General features: G+C 46.8%; 1 protein-coding gene and 2 long non-coding RNA genes across 3 annotated transcripts; all 3 read right to left on the bottom strand.

Annotated features, from left to right (window-relative positions):
- Positions 1–1,833: 1,833 nt before the first annotated feature.
- LOC119119001 (C-type mannose receptor 2-like) lies at positions 1,834–2,908 on the bottom strand. The gene is made up of 4 exons (XM_037245648.1): positions 2,748–2,908; positions 2,206–2,316; positions 2,014–2,121; positions 1,834–1,871 (listed from the first exon to the last, which is right to left on the bottom strand). Exons 1-4 carry the CDS (start codon positions 2,854–2,856, stop codon positions 1,834–1,836), a joined length of 366 nt encoding a protein of 121 aa, XP_037101543.1. The 5' UTR covers positions 2,857–2,908.
- Positions 2,909–3,000: 92 nt separating this feature from the next.
- LOC119119002 lies at positions 3,001–3,473 on the bottom strand. Its single transcript, XR_005097044.1, has 3 exons — positions 3,447–3,473; positions 3,117–3,225; positions 3,001–3,028 (listed from the first exon to the last, which is right to left on the bottom strand). It is a non-coding gene; the product is annotated as an uncharacterized LOC119119002 (long non-coding RNA).
- Positions 3,474–7,272: 3,799 nt separating this feature from the next.
- On the bottom strand, positions 7,273–8,170 carry LOC119119006. The gene is made up of 3 exons (XR_005097047.1): positions 8,064–8,170; positions 7,908–7,987; positions 7,273–7,333 (listed from the first exon to the last, which is right to left on the bottom strand). It is a non-coding gene; the product is annotated as an uncharacterized LOC119119006 (long non-coding RNA).
- Positions 8,171–10,784: the final 2,614 nt, after the last annotated feature.

Here is a 10,784-nt window from a genome sequence, read left to right as displayed (position 1 = left end):
AAGAGAAAACGGTTCCAGTTGTTGCTGCAGAGTCCACGACTGCTTGCGCTTCCGTCTCACCTGGTTGGAGAGTCCCAGCCAGAAGCGGGTGCCCTCGCCCATGGTGTCCTTCACAAAGTACTCCTCGGCCGAGGTGGTGATGGAGAGCAGGTCGCCGCCCTCCCAGACGCAGTGGTGCCAGGCCCCCAGCCAACCGTTGGGCTTCACCACCTTCTTGTAGCAGCTGGAGTCGAGCTCGAGCCACCCGGGAGCACACTTGTTGGCTGAGGGCAAAATTTGGGGAACAGATCAGAGCACACACCTGTTTTTGCCCTTCAGTCCACCATTTTGAGCAAAGGCTAATTTGCGGGTCACGGTTGGCCAAATCTACATTTTCTCGGGCAAATTGGAAGATCCGGGACTCGACTTGATAGGTTAGCCCAGTGCGGCGCGATACCAAGGGGGGCGCGTGTGACACCAGGGAACATGCTTTTCTTTTGGCTGTACTGGATGAAAGGGTAATTAGACATCCACTGCAGTAGGTGGCGGTATCACTGGAAGAGTGTGCGCAAGGAGTCTCCGCTCTACAGTGGAGAGCGCACGGAACGTTCGCACACACAGCACAGAGAAGGCGAAAAAAAGTGCAGTGGGACACCGTGGAAAAATGTTGAGCAGGGTTGCCAACAATCATCCCACTTTGTGAATGTTACTTTAGTCAATCAGCAAGCACTGTAAGCATCGTTTAAAGCAGCGTACCATATTGCTCAGTGCAAAACAAAAACCAAAAAAAAAAAACACCATTGCAGAAGAGCTGATACTACCTGCAGCCGTGGAATGCTGCCTCATTTTGATTAAAGAACAGCACAAATTGTTTTATTCATTTTTGTTTTGTAGGTTACATTCTTTTATATATTGTGCTCCTGAGTTAATGTTGCTGATTACTTTGAATTGAATCTTATTTATTGCTGTTAATATTATGTATGTTTATTATTATTTTATTTTATTTTTTTTGTATTTATTTGTATTGCAGCTCGGTGGCGCACTGGGTAGCACGTCCGCCTCACAGCTAGGAGGGTGCGGGTTCGATTCCACCTCCGGCCCTCCCTGTGTGGAGTTTGCATGTTCTCCCACGGGGCCCGCGTGGGGGTTCTCCTGGCACTCCGGTTTCCTCCCACATCCCAAAAACATGCTTGGTAGGCCGATTGAGCACTCCAAATCGTCCCTAGGTGTGAGTGCGAGTGCGTATGGGTGTTTGTTTCTGTGTGACCTGTGATTGGCTGGCAACCGGTTCAGGATGTCCCCCGCCTACTGCCCGACGACGGCTGGGATAGGCTCCAGCACGCCCGCGACCCCCGTGGGGACTAAGCGGTAAAGAAAATGGATGGATAGATGGATGTATTTTTTTTCATCATAAAATGGCAGTTGGTCAAGAATGTTTATAGTTTGAATACTTATAATTTATTTTTTAATTTCAGGCAGTGATGCACTTTGATCTGTTACAGACTAAAAACAATGTTAATAATAAAGTTATTCTTTATTGTAAGTTGATCTTTTTTTATTTATTTTTTGTTTTTTTTTAATGTTAATAACATGGAAGGGGGGGGTGCGCGAAATATTTTCTTCTCCCTAGGGGGGGGGCATCACAGAAAATAATTGAGAAGCACTGGGTTAGCCCAATGGCATCAGAGACGTTTACAATTCTAAATGATCCCTAAAAAAAAAAATCACCTTTATAAAGCACGGTTGTGAAACAAACATTGCCACATGCGAGTCAACGCGAAAAACATTCAAGTACATTTGCGTACTTAATAAAATAAGAACAATTGCACAGAATTTGTGACTAATTTTGTCAGGCTACTTACCGTCAGAAGACAGCAAAGGTTCTGCCACTCCTGCAAGAGGAAAGGCAAAGACAGACGTCAGGGCAAAGACGGACGTCGGGGCAAAGACAAACGTCAGGGCAAAGACGGACGTCAGGGCACAGACGGACGTCAATGCACGATGACGGCCAGCGGAGCATCACAACTTACTCACCTTTTTTCATCTTCTTGCAGACGTAGCTTCTCTTCTTGTCGCACGTGTCGTGCTTCCAGGCGCCGCTGTCAGTGAATAAGGAAAGACACTTCCCCTCTTCGGGGTCACCTAGAGGGAGGGAGACAAGATCTCAGCGCTGCGCCGTTCCTCCAAAGTGCAGCCGACAAGCATCAGACATGCTTTCAGACCGACCTGCACTCGAGTGGCTGTAAGTGAACGGGGATCCGTCAGTCCATTGGGCGTCATCTTCCGTGGTGGAGACATCGGCGCCCAACCACAGAGAGGGCAGAGACCTGACGTAACCTGTGGACCCAAGGCAAAGGTGGAACAGGATCTAATAATAATAATAATACATTATATTTATAACGCACTTTACATTCGGAGGAATCTCAAAGTGCTACATGGCAAGTAAAAACAAGAAAACAAAGCAAGGACAAGTATAAAACAACTGGACGACAACCAGGATATGGGAACAGGAATTACGGAAATGCTAGAGTAAAGAGGTGAGTTTTAAGTCCGGTTTTGAAAGAGTCAGTGGATTGGGGTGCTCTTAGGTGGATCTTCCAGAGATGCGCTTTACTGACCCGCTCATTGAGCCCATGAGGCGCATTTTGGAACGACACCATTCATTCGTTTGTTCGATTCATTCATCCATTCATCCATCAATCCATTCATCCATCCGTCCATCCATCCGTCCATCCATTCATTCGTGACACCAACAAATGGCCGCCTACCATGCACAAAGACCTGCTCATCGCGGTCGGTGATGCTGAGCAGGTTCCCGTGGAGGCGTTGGCAGTTGGCTTGCGCCTCCTTCCAAGTCTTGGTGGGCTGGCGGATCATCAGGTAGCAGAAGTCGTTGATTGGGTCGTCCAGCCACCAGCCGCATGTAACAGTCCATTCTGCGAGCCAGACGGCGTAAGATGGCGCAAGACAGCGTAAGACGGCGGCAGTGCGGGACACCTACCCGGTTGGCCGACTAATGAGGGCAGCTGTGGAACCCCTCCGTGCTTGGCTGTAGGGGAAGAGGGGGGAATGGTGTTTACAAATATGAGCAAATGCTTGATGTGTGCAGAAGGAGCGCTCGGGAGGGGCGTTTGCACCTGTTTTGCAGACAAATGGCCGCTCCGTTGTGCAGGAGCTGGCACTCAACTCCCCAACAGAATTTGGGAACGCGCAGTCCCCCTTGGTGTCATTTTTACACTTGTAGTCCTGCGGACGACATGAGCATGTTGGACTCTGTCTGCTCGGCTTCCCAACGCCCTTCCTCGGCAATCGCGCCCAAGTTTTGCCCATTTCCCCTCCAAACAATCCAAAATTTGAAGCCTTGAGCAACATTTCTCCTATGTCCACTTTTATTTTTATCCTACTCAAATTTGGACTTTGCCAGCTCAGATTTTGAAAAATGACTTTTTCAAAGGCATTTCACTTACGTAAGTTGTTCCGTCACTCCACTCGTAGTCGTCGTCCTCCTTCTTGAGTCCCACGAAAGCAGATTGTAAGGTTTGCGAGTGATCTTGAGGAAAGGAAGGAGAACACGAGCTTCAGGGCAAGAAGAGCTTCAGTCAAATGACGACTGCGGCGGTTCCTCTTGGTGCTCACCATACACAAATTGGGCCTCTTTCTTGGAGTGGACGCTAGCCAGGCGGCCTCCCCAGGCAAGACAGAACTTCTCGGCATCGTCAAAGGTTTTAACCGTCTTCTCGTAATGATAACAATAGTGGCCATAGTGGAAGGTGTTTTCGTGGCAGTCGGAGGCTGGGTCCACAAAGAAAAACATGACCATGACAAGATGTTCAAGTGCAAATAAGTGTGCTGCAACTCACTCGTCACTACAGCGGGACCACTCTTGGGCTTACACTTCGAGCAGTCTGCACAAAAAAAAAGACCTGTTGGAGCTTTTCCCTTTTCAAAGCTTTTCTCTTTTCAAAGTCAACCTGATTACAAACGTGCAGGCTTACTCAGCGGCCGTTTGCACATGTAGGCCAACGAGGAAAGACAGGAGCCAGACCGCCACTTGCCGGGCTCACCCCTTCCCCCTTGGTTGACGTAGGCGCAGGATGCAACGTCGGCGCTGTCGGGAGAAAGACACAAGCAATTATTTTCCCATTTTTCTTTTCTTTTTTTTCACTTTCCCCAAATGGCCCTTTTCAAAATTGGCTCCTCCACCTGACAACAGCAGTTACGTCTTACCTTTCGAGTTGATTTGAGGCCCAGTTGGTGTGATTCATTGTCTCGCCATCGGACCAGGTCAGATTCTGGCTCCCGTCTTCAAAGCGACACCAGAACTTGTCGCATTTCTGGGGGGAAAAAGAACAACAGTCCCACTTGTCGCAGCAGTCGACGGCCGCTTGCGCTTCTGTCTCACCTGGTTGGAGAGTCCCAGCCAGAAGGGGGTGTCCTCGCCCATGGTGCCCTTCACAAAGTCCTCCTCGGCCGAGGAGGTGATGGAGAGCAGGTCGCCGCCCATCCGGACGCAGTGGTGCCAGGCCCCCAGCCAACCGTTGGGCGTCACCACCTCCTTCTTGTAGCAGCTGGAGTCGTGCTCGAGCCACCCGGGAGCACACTTGTTGGCTGAGGGCACAATTTGGGGAACAGATCAGAGCACACTCCTGTTTTTGCCCTTCAGTCCACCATTTTGAGCAAAGGGCAATTTGCGGGTCACGGCTGGCCAAATCTACATTTTCTCGGGCAAATTGGAAGATCCGGGACTCGACTTGGTTAGCTTAGCCCAATGGCATCAGAGACGTTTACATTTTGAAAGGATTCCGGAACATTCACCTTGGCGCTTCAGAAACAACCAAAGTGCCGTTGTACAAGGTAAAACGATGCAAAAAACATTCAACACATGGCTGAGTACTTCATAAAAACGAAAAAGGACAGAATTTGTTGGTTGGCATGGTGTGACTCCAGGGTCATTGTTTTCAACGCAGTCGAAGGCGACTTACACTCAGGAGCCGGCGTAGCCTTTACTGCAAGAGGAAAGAAAAAGAGACATCAAGGCACAGACGTCAAGGAGCGATGACAGTCGGTGGGGCGCTGCCTCTCACTTACCATTTCCTCTTTTCTTGCAGACGTAACCTCTCTTCTTGTTGCACGAGTCGTAGTGCCAGTTGCCGTTGCCAGTGAGGAAGGAAAGACAATTTCCATCGGGGGTACCTGGGGGGCGGGAGAGAAGATCTCAGTGCTCCTCCGTTCCTCCAAATTGCAGCAGACAACCGTCTCCGACAGACCTGAAGTCGAGTGGACGTAAGTGAACGAGGCTCCGTCAGCCCACGTGCTGCCTTCGTCACTGATGGCGACATTGGCGCCCAACCACAGAGAGGATGCTTTCATCAGAGCCTTGATGTAACCTGTACCAGAATGAACGACATCATCAAGAGGAGCCGAGTGAGGAGGACGCGTCATCCGTTGAGCTCCGGGTGATCGACTTTCTCAGCTCAAAAGGAATTGAGTTAGACAGGGGGACCATCGAGAAATATTAAAACCAAAGCAGCAATAACAGTGCGGTTTGCAAACACAAATTGGAGCTACTGAAACAGGGTAGACGGCTGAGGGATCAGACCTAACCAGCATCTGACCAAAAAAATGCGGATATTGCATATATATGTGTGTGTGTGTGTGTGTGTGTGATAAAACTGATCTATATATTAAAAAAAACTGTTCACAGAAAAACGAGAAAACGAGATTGAAGAAAAAAAAAAAAAGCTTTTAGCTGACAGTCAATATGGATTCCGGAAGGACACTAATGGATCTTAATAGATCATGAACCAAAAGCATTTGACCCAGTAAATCATGGCATCATGGACTGGCTGAGGAGCTACTTAAGCAACAGGCAGCAATTTGTAAAAAGTCTGGAGATCATGTATCCCATAACAGGTGAACAACCTCTGCCCTTGGTCCTCTTCAACGACTTGTGTATCCAACATCATGAAATGATGATGATACAAACATCTATTGCGCTGGGGACAATTTACAGCAGCTTATGGAAACCAACAATCACCACAGAAATGAATACGTGGTTTAATGTAAAACCAAACTGCCAACAACAAAATTATTTGTCAGGTATAAATCGAAGTGAAAATTGACAATGGTATGAAAGAAAGGGTTTCTGAAAGAAAATTCCTGGGCGTGACTGTTGACAATAAAAAGCTGCTGGAAATCACACATTAATCAATCATGTAAAAACAAAAATGTCAAAGGTTATTGCAATTCTGAGGAAAGCAAGAAGCAGTCCGGACTCCAGATACTGCCATATCTGAACTACTGCGTGGAAATACGGGGTAACACCGAATAAGGCAAGCAATAGGAAAAATAACAAGGAGCATACAAACGCACTTTTTATAATACCCGACAAACTTTTGTCACTCAGGGATGTGATCAAACACAAGACGGCTCAAATTATATGTACACAGCAAGGTATAAAAGGTATAAATTTGTTTCTGGAAAGGCAAGCATGGTGGCTATCATCTGAGAAAGGAAGAGAATTTTCAGAGTGGAAAAGTCTTAACAACGATAAAAAGTAAGGGTATGACCGTCGTTTGTGGGGTGAAATTATGGAATGGTCTGGAAAATGAGCATGAAAATAGGGCAAACACAAGTGTTCCAAAAAAAGTGTCGAAAAACTGGTTCCTTAACATGTATGAGGGGAAAAAAAAGACAAAACTGACTACACACAGACTGACTACACTCGAGCATTCTTTGTTGTTGGCGGTTTTGGGTTGTTTGTTTCAGTGACTTAGATATGGCACTTTAAAGTGGTGTTTTATTTCCTATTTTCATGTTTTAAATAGGTTCGAAATGAACATATAACAACAACAACTTGTTCATGGCCAATATTTCAATTCATGGCCGCCTACCGCGTACGAAGGTCTGCTCATGGTCGTCGGTGATGCTGAGCAGGTTCCCTTGGAGGCGTTGGCAGTCGTCTTGCGCCTCCTGCCAGGTCTTAGTGGGCTGGCGGATCATCAGGTAGCAGAAGTCGCTCTCGGAGTTGTCCAGCCACCAGCCGCATTTCTGAGTCCAGTCTGCGAGCCAGACGGCGTAAGACAGCGCAAGACGGCGGCAGTGCGGGACACCTACCCGGCTGGCCGACTAATGGTGGCAGCTGTGGAGGCCCTCCGCGCTTGGCTGCAGAAAAAGCGGAGCGAATATGAGCAAATGCTTCACGCATCCAAAAGGGGCGCTCGGGAGGGACGTTTGCACCTGTTTTGCAGACCGGTGGGTATGTCCAGCGGCAATTACAGTTTCTGTACAGCCTTTCGCTGGTATACAAATTAGAACAGTCACCACTGGAGCTGTAGACAACTTTTCCGTAGTCCTGCGGACGAGATTTTGGACAGAACTTTAGCGTGTTGCATTCGATGTAGTCATCTTCCCGCCGCATTTCCTCACTTGCACCGTTTTCGTACCTTCTCTCATTAAAGTTTCACTTTGGTTGTTGGTTTCACTTTGTCAGTCATAGTAGTATGAACATTGCAATAAAACATTGTGCCCGCCCTGGCAACCCAAATACATGTCTGGGAAAAACATGCACAGAGCAACTAACCCTGTCAGTCAAAGTAGTATGAACATTGCCATAAAACATTGTGCCCGCCCTGGCAACCCAAATACATGTCTGGGAAAAACATGCACAGAGCAACTAACCCTGTCAGTCAAAGTAGTATGAACATTGCAATAAAACATGGTGCCCGCCCTGGCAACCCAAATGTCTGGGGAAAATGTGCACAAAGCAACTAACCCTGAAGACCTAAAGACCGTCCATGATATATCATCTTAACCGCCTCCTCTCTAAAATCAGATCGCCAATACTTTGTAAGCGGCTGCCCGATGCCTCGAGACAAGACGGATGCCTGCAACATGACTTTTCCAAAGGCCTTCAGCAATCCACTTACAGAAGCTGTTCCGTCAGTCCACCCGTAGTTGTTGCCCTTCTTCTTTTCTCCCATCCAAGTAGAATAGTAATATGAGTGATCTTGATGAAAGGAAGGAGAACAAGAGCTTCAGGGCAAGAAGAGCTTCAGCCAAATGACGACTGTGGCGGTGCTCACCAGTAATGAATCGGGCATCTTGCTCAGAGTGTATGCTAGCCAGGTGGCCTCGCCGGGCGAGACAAAACTTCTCGCCTTCCTCCCAACTTCTATGCGTCGTGTCAAAAAGATAGCAATCATCGCCATAAAGGAAGTTGCCATCGTCGCAGTCGGAAGCTGAGGCCACAAGGAAAAACATTGAGGAGGAAACCATGACGAGATGGTTAAAGCGCAAATAAGCGTGCTGCAACTCACTCTTCATTACAGCAGTAACACTATTGAAGGTACACGTCCGTCCCTCCGGGCAGCCTGCAAAAAAAGACCCGTTTGCGCATCTCACCTTTCATCAGCAACGTGACCACGGACGTGCAGACTTACTCTGCGGCCGTTTGCACATGTAGGCCAACGAGGAAGCGCAGGAGCCAGACCTCCACTTCCCAGGCGACAACTTAACTCCTTGGTTGACGTAGGCGCAGGACGCGACGTCGGCGCTGTCGGTAGATTATAAAAAGGAACATTTTCCTATTTTTCCTTGAGTGCTCGTTCTCAAAATTGGTTCCAGAACCTTTACGCGTGTCCGCCTGACAACAGCATGCGAAGATGTGACTTCTTACCTTTTAAATTGGTCTGAGGTCCAGTTGGTGTATGTCGTTGTCTCACCATCGGACCAGATCAGCTTCTGGCTCCCGCCTTCAAAGCCACACCAGACGTCGTCGCATTTCTGGGGGGGAAAGAAGAAAACAGTTCCAGTTGTCGCTGCAGAGTCCACGACTGCTTCCGTCTCACCTGGTTGGAGAGTCCCAGCCAGAAGCGGGTGTTGCCCATGGTGCGCTTCACAAAGTCCTCCTCGGCCGAGGTGGTGATGGAGAGCAGGTCGCCGCCCTGCCAGACGCAGTGGTGCCGGGCCCCCAACCAACCGTTGGGCGTCACCACCTTCTTGTAGCAGCTGGAGTCGTGCTCGAGCCACCCGGAAAGACACTTGTTGGCTGAAGGCACAATTTGGGGATCAGGCGGATAGATCAGAGCACACTGATGGAACACTTGCATGTTTTTATTCTGTGCTCTTCATTGGGGGCATCTCAACCAAATGCACGAGGATTCTGTCAGGGGGGATGGGGGGGGCCAACGCCCATTGTCGCTTTGGCCCCTTCCAAAAACATGCCTGTCCTCCATTTTTGGGTTCAGCCAGCGCCATGCAGCAACGTGGAGCTGCTGATTGTTTGCATAAAAGCATCACTTACGCCTGCCAAGGATTGCACACAATGGCCCCAAAGTGATGATACTCAGCTTCAGATGTACAGTGGGGCAAAAAGTATGTCGTCAGCCACCAATGGTGCAAGTTGTTCCACTTAAAAGATGCCATCATCATCATCATCTTCAACCTCAGCAAATACCCCACCCACCAGTTACGCACGTGTGGCATATCGATGACCAATGAGCTAAACTCAAATCAGGTCATCGCACATTTCACCACTGGAGGGTGCTAAAGCACAACGCAACTCAATCGAATGGAACACGTTGCAACAGTTGGACCGCTCCCCCCTTCTTAGCTCAAGAAGACCAACCGCCCGCCCGCCCTTCCTTATATCAAAGTACAAAGCCAAACAAGCCAGGCCTGACTGTTTCATGGAGAAGAAGGGCTTTTAAACTGCGGGCTCAATCAATCAATCAATCAATCAATCAATCAATCAATCAATCAATCAATCCTAATAAGCATGGACTCTGAGGGGCAAATGCAATTATTCAGATGCGCCTTGCGATTCACTAGCAGAAATGAACACGCATTGAGAGTCTCCTACTCAATTTTGCAATCTTTGAAAACATTATGCCGACACATTTTGATGATGCACAGCGATATTATGAACTGCACAACTGTGTTGCAACTTTTTGGTGTGTGATGATAACAGACCAGACACAAAGGTGTATTATTAATAATATAATTACAATTAATATAACATAATGATTATAATCTATATTTAGATCATAATAACCATGATTTTTTTTATAACAGAGGTGCTAAGAAATATCTATTGTATAAAGGGGCTGTAAGAAATTATTGCTAATACTCTATCAAGGACTGTAAGAAACTATTAATAATAATGACTAATAATGATTGATTATTATTCATTATAATTAGCTCATATAAATCATGAAAATATTCGTATCATAGGGGCGCCAAGAAATATCTTGTCTATATACACTTGTGCATAATATATTGTATAAAGGGGTGTAAGAAATGATTATTCTTATTTATTATTATCATTATCATTATTAATAATAATAAATGTATTACTTTTATTATTATTAAACTAGTATTATCACTATGATCACTATTATCATTATTATTATTATTATTATTATTATATATAATTTATTATTCTTCTTGTGTCTTATTGTCATTCTGTGTCTTAAACCCTAACGGTGCAACTCATCTAAGTGTCACAAAGTCCAATCAGCCGCTCCTGAATTCCAAGCGTGCCCATGTTTTAGGAATAAAAAAATAGAAAAAATAAAAAATAACAGAGCGAAAGAAAAACAAAAGTATACACGGAAAAAAGAGATGGAAGGAAAAGCCCAGTAAAAACACATTCGGCTTCCAAAATAAAAGGGCCAATTTTAGATTGGATATTTTGAAGTTATATGCTCAACTTCAATACGTCATCCTGACAGCCAGTGCGCACTTAAAATTCACAAGCGGGGCTCGTTTGCCGCCGTAAGAAAACGCAAAGACACTTGACTCAA

Source organism: Syngnathus acus, unplaced genomic scaffold (genome assembly GCF_901709675.1).
Source record: "Syngnathus acus unplaced genomic scaffold, fSynAcu1.2, whole genome shotgun sequence".
Classification (NCBI taxonomy): Eukaryota; Metazoa; Chordata; class Actinopteri; order Syngnathiformes; family Syngnathidae; genus Syngnathus; species Syngnathus acus.
This window is presented reverse-complemented; position numbering and strand designations above follow the sequence as displayed.